Below are 14,655 nucleotides of genomic sequence, written 5' to 3' on the forward strand. Positions count from 1 at the left end.
AGGGCAGAGATCATTACTAGTGCATTTTACTGATCAAAATAACCCCAGCTAATGTTTATCGAAAGTCCCTGGTTGGCACAAATTGTTAATGAGCTTGGTTACTAAACACAGGATAGAGGTTTGAGTCTACCCAGAGGTGCCTTGGAAGAAAGGCCTGGCAATCTACTTCTGAAAAATCAGCCATCGAAAACCCTATGGAGCACAGTTCTTCTCTGACATGTACAGGGTCACCATGAGTCAGAATCAACTCGACGGCAACTGGTTTTAACTTTTATTGAGCCTCACTATCTGCCAGACACTGTGCTAAGCCCTTCATATTCTTTAGCTCATTTAGTCCTCACAACAAGGCTTATGGGGTAGAAACTATTAATAGCCCATTCTTCAGATAAGGGCTTGAGGCTCAGAGAGGGTAACCTCCCGGATTATATTGATGGTCAATGGCAGGCTGGGATCTGAGCCCCAAAGACTATGCTCTTGACCACCATTCTATACTCTTTGCACAATAATGACACTAAGAATTGGCACGTATTGAATGCACACTCTGCCAGGCACTCTACTAAGCTCATTTTACATGCATTGTTCCCATTTTTCAGATGGGAAGATTGAGGCATAGAGAGGTTAGATAACATGCTAAAGGTCACAGCTAGTTCGTGGGGGTGGGACTGGAACCCAGGCCTGCCTGCCTCCGTAGCCATTTCTCCTAGCCCCCACCTGCTGCCTCCTTCTTTTGAGGTTCCCAACCTCACCTCTCCCCACAGAAGCAGCGGCTGGAAGGCCTGGTATGGCGGCCGTTGTGCAGCCTGGCCAAAGCACTTGCTGGCCCTCAGAACCTGATCAAGAAACGTCTGGATAAACTGCTGGACTTTGAGCGAGTGGAAGAGAAGCTGCTGGAGGTGGGCAGTGTGACCTATGAGGAGGAGGCGGCCCGGCACACGTACCAGGCTCTCAACTCTCTGCTAGTGGCTGAGCTCCCGCAGTTTAACCAGCTGACCATGCAGTGGCTGGGCCAGATCCTGCGCACGTTCGTGGCTCTACAGCAGGACCTTGCAAAGCAAGTGCTGCAGAAGGCAGAGGGCACCTTGGCCCAGGTAAGGCCTCTGGTCCTGGGGTGCCTCCGGATAATGGTCAGTCAAGGCCTTGCGGCCTCTTCTGCTGGCTGTTTGCAGAGGCTGCAATGGAGCGAGATTGGGCTTTCCAAACAGGCCGTCAGGTGCCAAGAAGGAGGCAGCAGGGGCCTTCTGGATCTGCCTCACGCCTATTCTCCTCTCCTAAATGGAGACAGACCATGAAGCAAGGATAGCACTGGAGCTCCAGACTCTTCCTAGACTCTGGGACTCAGAAGCAGAGAATGTGGGACAACAGCAGACCTGGGGCCAATCCCTGGAGTATATAGAAGTTGGTAACAGAGACAGAAGGTCCCTTATACACAGTCAGGAATAAATGTCTCAACCTGATGTTACTCCTACTGTTACTACTCCTAGCAGCCAGCTCCTCCTGAGTGCTTCATCTTTACCTGTTTAGAGCACCATCCATGCATTATCTCATTTAATCCTCACTGCAGGCTTGCAAAGTAGACATTATTATTATTATCCTCATTTCAACAATATAAGAGCCAAGGCACAGGGAGGTTAAGTAGCTTGCCACAGGCTACACAGCTAATTGTAGGATCTGAGCCCCAGTGGTTCAACTCCAAGGCGTGGCCTCTGAACCACAGTGCTCACAGCTGCTGCTCTAGGGGCACTGTTGACTGAAAGCATAGGCAGACTGCAAAGAGGTTTGGACAAACCTTCAAGTACAAACGTTGATTTTGGAATTCTGAAGATGGAGGTTGAGCTAAGAAAGACTACCCGACTGCTTCCAGATCTTTCTCTCTCCCTCTCTTTCTCTGATGCCACCATCAGCCCTGAGTGACCTATAGGTCTGACCTCAGGAGCAATTTAAATACTCTTCATACCGCACCCTAGAGGGCACCTCTATCTATTTCCTGTCCTTCATGCTGCCTCTTAACTGTCTTAGCTTTCCCCATCCAGTTCTTTGCATGAATATTTCTCTAAAATTCACCCCCATCTTCCCACCCTGGAGCCCCACTCTAGCCTGCAGCCCCTTCCCTCCAGGGTAACCAGTCTGAGTGTGCCCATGTTCCCTTCACACAGGTCCTCCTTCTGCTTGGAATGTCCCTTTCCATCGTCCACCCCACCCCCAACCGCCTTTCACAGTGTCTGGCACAGAGTAGGAGTCCTCCAAGTATATGATAGATGACTGAGTCTCCTTGAGGCCCTCAGAATTCCCCTCCCTGAAGGACGAGTCCGTCTCCCTGTCTTCAATACAGCAGCCCTTATGATATCCTTCTCTTGAGCAATTCCCAGAGCCTGCCTCCTGCTTGGCTGACTGATGAAGGAGTTTCTGCTCCTTGAGGAGGGCTGGCACTGTGACTTTTCCTCTTGGCCTTCAACAGCACTTAGTACAGAGTTCTGTCTCAGACGCATTTTGAATTGAATTAGACCTGAACCATCCTGAAAAGAGAAGCATTTACCTTTGCCAAGGAGCCCCTGAGTGGTACAAATAGTTAAGCACTCGACTACTAGCTAAAGGTTTGGTGATTTGAACCCAAAGTGAGGTGCCTCGGAAGACAGACCTGGTGATCTGCTTCCAAAAGGTCACAGCCTTGAAAACGCTATGGAGCAGTTCTACTCCGCACACGTGAGATTGCCGTGAGTTAGAATCGATGTGACAGCAGCTAACAACATCTTTCGGGAAGGCAGAAGGGAAAATCTAATTAGGCGATCTTTTCACCCTCTTCCGGCCCTCTAGTTTTCTCTCCAGGGCTACAAGACCTGTTATACTTAGGCTGGGATGTGCAGGGCTGGGAAGTGTTATAGGATGCCAGGAGGGAGAGGTCAGCTTTACAAAAGCAGAAAATGAGGGAATTCAGACCCCATTTCCTGTTTGATCCTGTAATATAGGATGTTGGGGCCTGTCAGGGATTGATGCCAGCCTGCCTCGTCTGTGCCCCATGCCCATTCACCTGGGCCAGTCCCTGTAGAGCCTGGGAAAAGCCTCTGTGGTAGAAACCCCAATCTGTCTGTATCCTGGGGATAGGAAGGCTTGATGTCACATCCAGCAGCGTTTGAGTTTGGTGACAAACTAATGAGTCTGGTGACAAGCAGAGAGGGCTCGTCTCTGTTAGCTGTGGGGTCTCACTCGGGCCTAGGTTGTCTGATGAGAATGCAGGAGCTTCTTCACAGAGTCAGGGTCTCAGGACCGAGCCTTATTCAGAACTCCATGAGTCACACATAACAGAAACCGAAAGCACACGAGCTTAAGCATAAAGGAGAATTTATTGACTGGGAGACCCAGAGGAAATCAAACCTGCGGCACAGCTACATTTAGTACATGTTGTCAGGGCTTGGACTTCCACTCCATCTCCTGGCTCTGTTTGCCTCTCTGGGTTTGCTTTATTCGCAGGCAGGCTTTTTTCCGCGTGATGGGAGAGATGGCTACTGACAGCTCCTTCATGACTCATCATCCAAAGGAAGAGTGACCCTCTCACTCGCAGCCTTCACGTACTAAATCTGATGGGAGGCTCTGGACAAGCCTTGGGTCCTTTGTCTATCCTTGGCCCAACCACTGCGGACAGGAGGAAGGGATGCCATGACCCCTGTCCTGTGGCTGGAGCACCTGCAGGATACCACCATAGAGGACCCCCACAGGTCCCCATAGAGGGCACTTTTTTTTTTTAATTGTAGTGGTAGAAATATATATAGCTTAAAATTTGCCAATTCAATATTTTTTACATGTACAATTCAGTGATTATATTAGTCATGATGGGCAACCATTACCCATACCCATTGCCAGGTTTTCCATCACCATTAATAGATACTGCTTTCCAAACAATGACTCCTCCTTTCTCCCTTCCTCCTGCCTCTGGTAACCACTGATCAGCTTTGATCCCTATACTCTTGTCTTAGTTATCTAGTGCTGCAATAACAGAAATACCACAAGTAGATGGCTTTAACGAACAGAAGTTTATTCTCTCACAGCCTAGGAGGCTAGAAGTCCAAATTCAGGGCACCAGCTCCAGGGGAAGGCTTTCTCTCTCTGTCTGCTCTGGGGAAGGTCCTTGTCATCAATTTTCCTCTGGTCTAATTTTTTTTTAAGAGCTTCTCAGCACAAGGACCCTAAGTCCAAAGGACGTGCTGCACTCTCAGCTCTTCATTCTTGGTGGTAGGAGGTCCCTATCCCTCTGCTTACTTCTCTCTCCTTTTATCTCTCACAAGATAAAAGGTGATGCAGGCCACACTCCAGGAAACTCCCCTTACATCAGATCAGGGCTGTGACCTTAGTAAGGGTGTTGCATCCTAACCTAATCCTCTTAAACATAACCTAGTATGGCCTAATTAACCACAGGCAGAGATTAGGATTTACAACACATAGGAAAATTACTTCAGGTCACAAAACGATGGACAACCACACAATACTGGCAACCATGGCTTAGCCAAGTTGGCACACGTTTTGGGGGGATAGAATTCAATCCGTAACAACACTTATCTATTCTAGATATTTCATATAAGTAGGATCATACAATATTGTACTTTTGTGACTGACTTATTTCACTCAGCATAATGTTTTCAAGGTTCATCTAGGTCATAGCATGTTATCAGGCCTTCATTTCTCCTCTTTAGTGCTGAGTAATGGCCCATTGTACATGTATACCACACTTTATTTATCCACTCATCTGTCGATGGGCATTTAAGTTGTTTGCATTTTTTTAGCTGTTGTGAATGATGCTGCAATGAACATTCCCGTACAAGTATCTGTCTGAGTCAAGGGACACTTTCTTGAAGGCAAGTGGGGCAGTAGGCAGGCAAAAACAACAGGTGACTGTGAGAACAAAGGGTGTTTTAACACTCCTGGGGCTAGTATGTGTGCTTCCAGGGTTTTTGTCCCCTTCCTTCTGAAGAATGCTCTGTTGACAGTGTCTGTCCCCATCCCAGCTGCCCCACCACCATGTCTCTGAGCCTGACTTCAGGAAGCTAATGGAAGACATGCTAGGCCAGGCCAGTAACCAGCTTCACTCCTTCCGAAAGAGCTTCGAGAAAGTGCTGCCACCTCCCACCATACAAGTAAGTGTCTGCCCCCGAAAGACTGCTTAATCCTTTACTGCCACTGGGGTGAGGTTCAATCCCCTCTTTCCTTTCCCTTTTCTTTTTCCAGGGTTTCCTGTTAGCCTTGTGTCTTAGCTTCCCAGTGCTCCTATAAGGGAAATACCACAAGTGGCTGTAAGGAACAGAAATTTATTTTCTCACAGTTCAGTAGGCTAGAAGTCTGGATTCAGGGCACCAGCCGTAGAAGGCAGCTGTCTTTCTCTGTGGGCTCTGGGGGAAGGTCTTGTCTCTTTTCAGCTTTTGTTCCTGGGTTCCTTGGTGACCTTCATGTGGTGTGGCATCTATCTTCCCCCATCTGTGCTTCCTTGCTTCTGTGCCTAATCTGCTCTTTTATATCTCAAAAGCGATTGGCTTAGCACACAACCTACACTGATGTGGCCTCATTAATGTAACAAAGAAAACCCCCTTCCCAAATGGAATTACACCCTCAAGTACAGGGGTTAGGATTCTAACACATATCGTGGGGGGACACAATTCAGTCCATAACACCATGGAAATTTTTTTTTTCTCTTTCCTCCTCTCATTTCTCACTGTGAGCTGGGAGTAAGGAGGGGCAGTTGGGGATGCACACTCTCGTACATATATACCCTTCATAGCCAATAAGTATAGGAACAGAACAGAACTCTTGGGCCATGAATAAGAAAAGCCAAACATTTTTATATCAAGTAACTTTATAATAAAGGTCAAGTGACATTTACATCCCAAAACCTAGAACATCCTCTATTTTTCATCAGAATTTATCCTGTTTCCTCACCATCTTTTAACTGAGCCTGCTTCAAATACCAGAAAAATAAGAAATTTGAAAAAGAAGTCATTAAGTTTTTTTTTTTTTTTGGTATGGCATTTTTAAATTGCAAAGGACAGTATTTCAACTCTTCAATGGTTTAAAAAGCTTTGGCTGGCCAAATGTTCTTTTTTTTTTTTTAAGTATTTTTCTCTAAAATGTGAGAAAAAAGTACCTTAGTCCACTTGTAGGGTGCACCAAGGTAGTATATATTTTAAAAGTAACTGAAGTAGCTATAGAGAGAAAGCATTTCCAGAATCCGCCAAAATCTGGATTTGAGGAAGCTGGGAGGTGAGATACACATGCGTGAAGTGAAGGGCCAGGAGAGAGCCCAAGATTCCCCAGAAGGGTGAAGGGGAAGGAGAGACAAGACATACAAGGAGAGGAGCCCAGCAGAGCTGTCCAGAGAAAGGTGGCCTTTGCACCTGGCCAGAGTGCAGAGAATGTAAAGACAATCAGGGACCAATGTCCACTCCACGCAGAAGAGGCTGACTCCATTTTGGTCCACAATGGTACCCGCCTCCCAGCCCACACTGAGAACTATTGCCTAGCAGAGGTCTCGTCAGGGGTGTGTCATGTGCCCTGTGACTTGGGGAAGGAGAAGGGTGCAGAAAATGAAGAATAGCACAGCCACCCAGATACAGCATGAAAACCTTCTCTCTCTTTCTTAAACAACCGAAGTAACATTCATCTTTGTCTTAGTCATCTAGTGCTGCCATAACAGAAATTTATTCTCTCACAGTCTAGTAGGCTTCAAGTCCAAATTCAGGGCATCAGCTCCAGGGGAAGGCTTTCTCTTTCTGTTGGCTCTGGAGGAAGGCCCTTGTCATCAATCTTCCCCTGGCCAAGGAGCTTCTCAGCACAGGGACTCCCAGTCCAAGGACATGTTCTACACCTGGCTCTGCTTTTGTGGTGGCATGAGGGCCCCATTGTCTTTCTGCTTGCTTCTCGCTTTTATAGCTCAAGAGGTTGGCTTAAGACACTATCTAATCTTGTAAGTCTCATCAGTATAACTGCCACTAATCCATCTCATTACATCATAGTGACAGGATTTACAACACATAGGGAAATCTCATCAAATGACAAAATGGTAGACAATCACACAATATGGCAAATCATGGCCTAACCAAGTTGACACATATTTTGGTGGGACACAATTCAATCCATGGCGATCTTATTTTAAAAGGAATCTATGCTTATTATAGAAAATTAGAAAACAGAAAAACAAAAAGAAGAAACAAATGGCAACATCCATAATGCCAGTGTGTGTTGCAGGTGGGTTGAGAATTTGTGAGAAGAGACACACACCACACTGCTGCTGCCCCCTCCCCCACACCAGACACCTCCTGTAAATTCCTGACCTGTCCAGCTACGGGTACAGAACCCTGGTGGCGCTAATGGTTAAGCTCTTGGCTATTAACCGAAAGATTGGCAGTTCGAACCCACCCAGTGGCTTCGTGAGAGAAAGACCTGGCAATCTGCTCTTGTGAAAGATTACAGCCAAGGAAGCCCTATGGGACAGTTCTACTATGCCAAATGGAGTCACTACCAGTTGAAATTGACTCGGTGGCACCTAACAACAACAACAACACAGAACCCAGCAGAAGTGAGGGACAGGAGCAGCCCTGATATCTTTACATGCCTTCCTCTGGGGTTCCTCCAGAGGGCACTGCTGTTCTCTGCACAGGTAGGGGCCTGCCAGACTTGAGAGAAAATGCGAATGTTTGCTCTCCACTGGACTTTATATTCAGGGAATACTTAAGTTCTGGAAAAAACCCTCCCCAACAGCCTCTGCAATTCTGTTTAAGGGCCTCTTTAGAGACATTAAGTTCTCCTGGTTCTTGATACTGACTTGGTGTTCACGTTGGGTTAGGGGAAATGTCAGAGTCCCTGCCCGGATGTCCCTGAAGGGCACCTCTGCCTAACACCCCACACCCAACATTTACTTACTCAGAGATAACCATATAGAGCAACATATATTATGGTATTGTTGTTGTTAGGTGCTGTCAAGTCGGTTCCAACCCGCAGCGACCTCATGTACAACAGAACGAAACACTGCCCAGTCCTGCACCATCCTCACAATTGTTGCAATGTTTGAGTCCATTGCTGTGGCCACTGTGTCAGTCCATCTCATTGAGGGTCTTCCTCTTTTCACTGACCCTCTACCAAGTGTCTTATTTATCTAAGACAGAAATACCACAAGTTGATGGCTTTAACAAAGAGAAATGTTTCTCTCACAGCCTAGTAGTCTAGTAGGCTACAAGTCCAAATTTAGGGCATTAGCTCCGGGGGGAAAGCTTTCTCTCTCCGTCTGCTCTGGAGGACGGTCCTTATCATCAATTTTCCCCAGGTCTAGGAGCTTCTCTCGCAGGAACCCTGGGTTCAAAGATGCGCTCTGCTCCCAGTACTACTTTCTTGGCGGTATGAGGTCTCCCACTCTCAGCTCACTTCCCTTTCCTTTTATCTCTTGAGAGATAAAAGGCTGTGCAGGCCATACCCCAGGGAAACTCCTTTTACATTGGATCAGGGATGTGATCTGGGTAAGGGTGTTACATCACACCCTAATCCTCTTTAACATAATGTAATTTTGCCTCACTAACTACAGGCAGATATTAGGATTTACAACACATAGGAAAATGATTTCAGTCACAAAATGGAGGACAACCACACAATATTGGGAATCATGGCCTAACCAAGTTGACACATACTTTGGGGGGACACGATTCAATCCATGACACCAAGCATGATGTCTGTCCTTCTCCAGGGACTGGTCCTTCCTGATAACATGTCCAAAGAATGCGTAATGAAGTCTTGCCACCCTCACTTCTAAGACGCATTCTGGCTGTATTTCTTCCAAGACAAATTTATTTGTTCTTTTAGCAATCCATGGTATATTCAATATTCTTTGCCAGCACCATAGTTTAAAGGCATCGATTCTCCTTTGGTCTTCCTTATTCATTGTCTAGCTTTTGCATGCATATGAAGAGATTGAAAATACCATGGCTTCAGTCAAATGCACCTTAGTCCTTGAAGTGACATCTTTGCTTTTTAACACTTTAAAGAGATCTTTTGCAGCAGATTTGCTCAACGTGATACGTCATTTGATTTCTTGACTACTGCTTCCATGGGTGTTGACTGTGGATTGAAGTAAAATAAAATCCTTGACAACTTCAGTTTATTGGTTCAGTTGTGAGAATTTTTGTTTTCTTTATGTTGAGGTATAATCCATACTGAAGGCTGTGGTCTTTGATCTTCATCAGTAAGTGCTTCAAATCCTCTTCGCTTTCAGCATGCAAGGTTGTATCATCTGCATATCACAGGTTGTTAATGAGCCCTCTAATCCTGATGCCACGTTCTTCTTCACGTAGTCCAGCTCCTCAGATTATTTGCTAAGCATACAGTTTGAGTGAGTATAGTGAAAGGATACAACCCTGATGCACACCTTTCCATGTGTGCTGTTGAGTCGATTCCAACTCAGAGCAACCCTATAGGACAGAATAGAACTGCCCCATAGGGTTTCCTAGGCTGTAATTTTTATTGCCGGGTCTTTTCTCCTTTGGAGTGGCAGGTGGGTTCAAACTCCCAACCTTTCAGTTAACAGCTGAGCACTTAACCATTGTACCACCAAGGCCCCCCTATAACAGATACTAAGAGCATGTATTTCTCATCTGATCCAACCATCTACTAGTGTTGCCCGGATCAGGATGGGCCCTTGCTCAGGGTCACACAGCCCATCAACTGCAGAGGTAGGACCAGGCCCAGGACTCCTAGTTCTCAGTACATGAACAAACATCGGCACTGTCTTTGGCATGATAACCTGAGCACTTGTGTCTATTTCTGTCCTTCCCCTCCCCAGCCACTCCTCCCGGGGGCTGAACACCAGGTGCAGGCCCTCCTGAGCAAATATGGCCCCGGGAAGCTGTTCCAGGTCACCAGCAGCATCAGTGGGACTGGGACTTTGGACCTGACACTGCCTCGGGGCCAAATTGTGGCCCTCCTTCAAAACAAGGACACCAAAGGCAACAGTGGCCGCTGGCTGGTGGACACTGGGGGTATGTGTGGGACTTGGTGGACCCTTCCGTTCCCTCTGGGAAACTACTCAGCAGCAGCCAGTGGGGGGACATGGGTACTCTTGTGGGCCAGAATCTGGCTGTGCAAGTCCAGGATGTAGATGAGCCCACGTGACAGACTCAGGGCTTGGGGCACGGCATGGGGCTTAGCATGATTCAGCGGTGCATGAAATTTCAAAAAGAGAAACTCAGTCTTTCACTGCAGCATTCATTATCAAGCACCTTCTGGGTGTTGGGCTCTGTGCAAATAAGACGAGGACCCTGCTTTGGAGACCGCACAGACTATTATGAAGAGACATATAAAAAAAAAAAAAAAATGAAGAGACATAGGAGAGAAATTCAGCATTACCCTGAAAGACGGAGGAGATATGCACAGAGAAGGGATACTTGAGTCATGGCTATATTAGTAGAAGTCTGATGTTCAGAATGAGGGAGGTGATTACCCTGCCATTGTGTGCTGGCCATGCCCTTGGGGTGCGCTGTTGCTCAGGTGCACCAATGTGGCAGGCCTGGAGGCATGGTGGCACCCTGAACCCGGGAGAGGATGCTTGTGAGGCCTAGCGGAATGTCTTTCAAAGTGGAGCATGTGACCCATGAAATGAGGTTTACCCAGAATTATTGTTACAGGATCCGTGGACAGTTTTCCCTCCTATAAACCAAAAACCAAACGAGCTGCTGTCTTCAACTCCAGCTTGGGGTGACCCCATGTGAGTCAGAGTAGAGCTGTGCTCCATAGGGTTTTCAATTTTTTGGAAGTAGATCACTAGACCTTTCTTCCAAGGTCCCTCTGGGTGGACTCCAGCCTCCAACTTTTCGGTTAGCAGCAAGCATGTTAACCATTTGCACCACCCAAACCAAAAACCAAACCAGTTGTCATCAAGTCATTTCTGACTCATGGGGACTCCACGTGTTTCAGAGTAGAACTGCCTTCCATAGGGTTTTCATGCCTGTGACCTTTCAGAAGCAGATTAACAGACCTCTCATCCAAGGTGTCTCTGGGTGGGTTTGAACCATCAACCTTTCAGTGGTAGCCCAGTGCCTACCTGTGCCACTCAGGGGCTCCTTTGTACAACTCAGGGACTCATTTCCCCTCTATAGACAGTTTTTATTATAATCGTTACTTAGGTATTTTAACGTGTATTAGAAAAAAATACATAACCAGCCCACAAACCAATAATTTTATTCATATTATTAAATAGTACATGACTAAGTTTTAAAAAGTGGATCCATTAAAAATTAATTAAACAGGATAAATCAGGCAGAAATCACAAAAGGGAACTCTCATGAGTCAAGTTGGGGAAATAATGAAATGGGGCATTCAAGGCAAGGCCTCTGGGGTCAAGGGACTGGGTTTAAATCCCAGTCCTATCACTCTACTAACTGCACGCTCTTGGGGAAGTTACGGGGCCTCTCTCACCTCTTGGTTCATCCATGAAATGGTGATGACAATACTACCCTTAAGAGTTGATATGAAGACTAGATACTTAAATCAGAGCACCTCCTAACGAGCTCTCAGATAACCATTGCTAAGGACAGCAACCAGAACAACACTAGTAGTTGCTACATTAGAATCTGAGGACGCTTGGAGAGGGAAAGTTTGTCCCAGGGAGGGGAAGGGCTTTACTCTGAGTGACCACTAGAGGAGAATGGGCGCCAGTGGCACCAGCACCAGGAAAGCCACTTTCACACTAGTCCAAGGGGGAGCATTCCATCTCTGTCAGAGCTGTTCAGAGCGGAGCGGGCTGCCTTCACAGGAAATGAGCCCCCTGTCACTGGGGGTGTGCAAGCAGAAACTAGAAACGGTAGGTGCAGGGAAGGTGGATAGTTTGAGAGGTTCCTAGATGCCCTTTCCAGGTCCTCTTTGGTGCTGAGAAGCTGTGTTGGCAGTATTGGCATCCGTTGACTGCCTCTGCCACTGAAAGGGATGGGGAAGACAACTCACAGCAGAATAACGTTCTGCATGTCCCTTAGGACATCGAGGGTACGTGCCAGCTGGGAAACTGGAGCTGTACCACGTCGCCCCCAGTGAGGAGGAGCTCAAGGGGCAGGCAGGGCCACAAGAGGGTTCCCGACATCTAACACCAGAGCCCACCCCGGTCCCAGTTGCTTCTGTCCTAAGCATGACCCAGGTGAGTCTGGGAGGGGTGGGGTGTGACTCCCATGGCCCCTTGTACCGGGGCTTTGATTTTCCTCCTCTGTCAGGTATACAGTCTTCCTATCTGGAGGACCAGTGTCCTGACCAGGGGTGGTGGTGGTGGTGTTGTGTGCCATCGAGTTGATTGTGACTCACAGGGACCCTACAGGACAGAGTAGAACTGCCCTGTAGGGTTTCCAAGGATGTAATCTTTACCGGAGCAGGTTGCCAGGTCTTTTCTTCTGTAGAGTGGCTGGTAGGTTCAAACCACTGACTTTTCAGTTAGCAGCTGAGTGCTTAGCCTTTACACTAGCAGGGCTTCTTGACCAGGGTGGGACCATGAGAAATGAGTCCTGGTGCAGGTTTCAATGTGGTTTCCCTTGGTGCACCAACAATAAAGAGCTAACCCCTCACACTTCCTCCCCTAACCAGCAGGGCAAGTGGGATTCCTTTATTTATTCATTCATGTGTTCATTCATTCATTCATCCATTTAATATTGGCCAGGCACTGTACTAGATGAGTAACATAATGATGGTTAGTAGCTCTTAACCACTGTGCCACCAGGACTCCATATAATGATGAGAAAAAATAACTCATGGTCCTTGCCTTCCTCAAATTTATAATTCTGGTTCCGGGGAACACAGTGATTAATAAAATAATCACATGAATAATTGCCAAGTCATAGCAACAATAAGTGCTACAGCCCCAGTAGGAGAGGCTCATGAGTTTTTCTCAGAATGATGCTGCTTCTCAGATACGCGTGCATAGGAATTAATTTGATAAAGGGCCGTACTGGGATGAAGATGGGAAGAGCTTTCTGGAGAGTGTGCACAGCACATGTAAAGGCCCAGTGGCAGGAAGGACAAGGGCTGTGTGAGGAACAGACGGAAGCCAGTGTGGCTGGGGAAGGGCAAGGGGCAGCATGGAGCAAGATGCTGCTGGAGAGGGGAAGGGCCAGGCTGACAAGGCCTCGTGGCCATGGCCAGGATATTCATCTTCACCTTAAAAACAATGAGAAACTTGTACGTGGTTGTTCATAGCAGCACTATGCACCATAGCCAAAAAGTGGAAGCAACCCAAATGTCCATCAACTGGTGAATGGATAAACAGAATGTGGTATAGCCACACAATGGAGTATTGAAAAACCAGTTGCCATCAAGGCGATCCCAATTCATGGCGACCCCATGTGTGTCAGAGCAGAACCGTGCTCCGTAGGATTTTCAATAGCTGATTTTTTTGAAGTAGATGGCCAGGCCTTTCTTCCAAGGAACCTCTGGGTGAACGTGAACCTCCAACCCTTCTGTTAACAGCTGAGCGCATTAACCTTTTTTGCACCACCCAGGGACTCTGATGTCATATTATTTGGCCATTAAAAGGGATGAAGTACTGATAAATACCACAACGTGGATGAAACTTGAAAACATGATGCTAAGTGAGAGAACACTTAATTGTGCTCATGAGGAACCTTTACATAGATCAAGAGGCAGTTGTTTGGACAGAACAAGGGGATACTGATTGGTTTAAAGTTAGGAAAGGTGTGTGTCAGGGTTGTATTCTTTCACCATACCTGTTTAATCTGTATGCTGAACAAATAATCCGAGAAGCTGGACTATATGAAGAAGAACGGGGCATCAGGATTGGAGGAAGACTCGTTAACAACCTGCATTATGCAGATGAAACAACCTGGCTTGCTGAAAATGAAGAGGACTTGAAGCACTTACTAATAAAGATCAAAGACCACAGCCTTCAGTAAGTGAGGCGCTTCAGAGGTGACGGAGGAGCAGCAGAAATGACTCAGACTGGAGCCGGAGGCAGCGAGGACTGGCTGCTATGGGATGCTTCAGGCCAGGTGGCTGAGAAGCCTGGAGTGCCTGCTGTTGGGGTCTGCGTGGATGCCCACAGAAGCCCTGGCCAGTGTGTGCCACACCCCCTGGAAGGTTCTCTGAGCTGTATCCTGCTGGGCATTCCCAACCTTTTAGCAGAGACACACGATATCCCACCAGAGGTCATGGCCACCTCTCCAGGGAGGGGAATTAGGTTGCCCCTGCCATCCAGCTCCAGCCAGTGGGGGGGTGTCCCTGGGAAGTAAGACCCAGGTCACCTCTCGGCTGCCTGCTCTGGGTGCTGTGGGTGCTGGAGTGCGTGCTGCTCTGTCCTGCCTTTGCCCGTCAGTGGAACAGGGAAAATGCAGAGCCAAGGGGGAGAGTCGGGGCCCACCTTCAGACCAGGGTGCAGTGCCCTGGGGTCCCGTGAGCTGCAGCATCACCCAGGGGTGCGGCAGAAGCTCCTGTGCCTTCACCTCTCAGCTTGGCACAGCTGTCCATCTACCCAAACACAACAGCTGCCTCTTCTTTGTTCATAGCGCCATCTTAACCCCTCCTAGTTCCTTATTGTTCCTGAGGCTTATGCTAGTAGTAGTAACAGTAAATGATAAAAATAATAAAAGCAGCCTGCGTTTACTGAGCCCTTGCTATGTACCAGGCACTATGTGAAGCCTTTCA

At 47.4% G+C, this 14,655-nt stretch overlaps 1 protein-coding gene across 3 annotated transcripts in view; it reads left to right on the forward strand.

Annotated features, from left to right (window-relative positions):
* The window catches only part of ARHGEF37 (Rho guanine nucleotide exchange factor 37), a 75,456-nt gene that overhangs the window by 48,745 nt on the left and 12,056 nt on the right, over positions 1–14,655 (forward strand). For 2 of the 3 annotated variants that reach the window (XM_049874048.1, XM_049874046.1), the window contains exons 9-12: positions 759–1,088; positions 4,995–5,123; positions 9,806–10,001; positions 11,991–12,148. In XM_049874048.1, coding sequence (XP_049730005.1) covers positions 759–1,088; positions 4,995–5,123; positions 9,806–10,001; positions 11,991–12,148 — 813 coding nt within the window. The remainder of the gene's footprint in view (positions 1–758; positions 1,089–4,994; positions 5,124–9,805; positions 10,002–11,990; positions 12,149–14,655) is intronic. The other variant, XM_049874047.1, reaches the window with a different exon arrangement.

Source organism: Elephas maximus, chromosome 2 (genome assembly GCF_024166365.1).
Source record: "Elephas maximus indicus isolate mEleMax1 chromosome 2, mEleMax1 primary haplotype, whole genome shotgun sequence".
NCBI lineage: Eukaryota > Metazoa > Chordata > Mammalia > Proboscidea > Elephantidae > Elephas > Elephas maximus.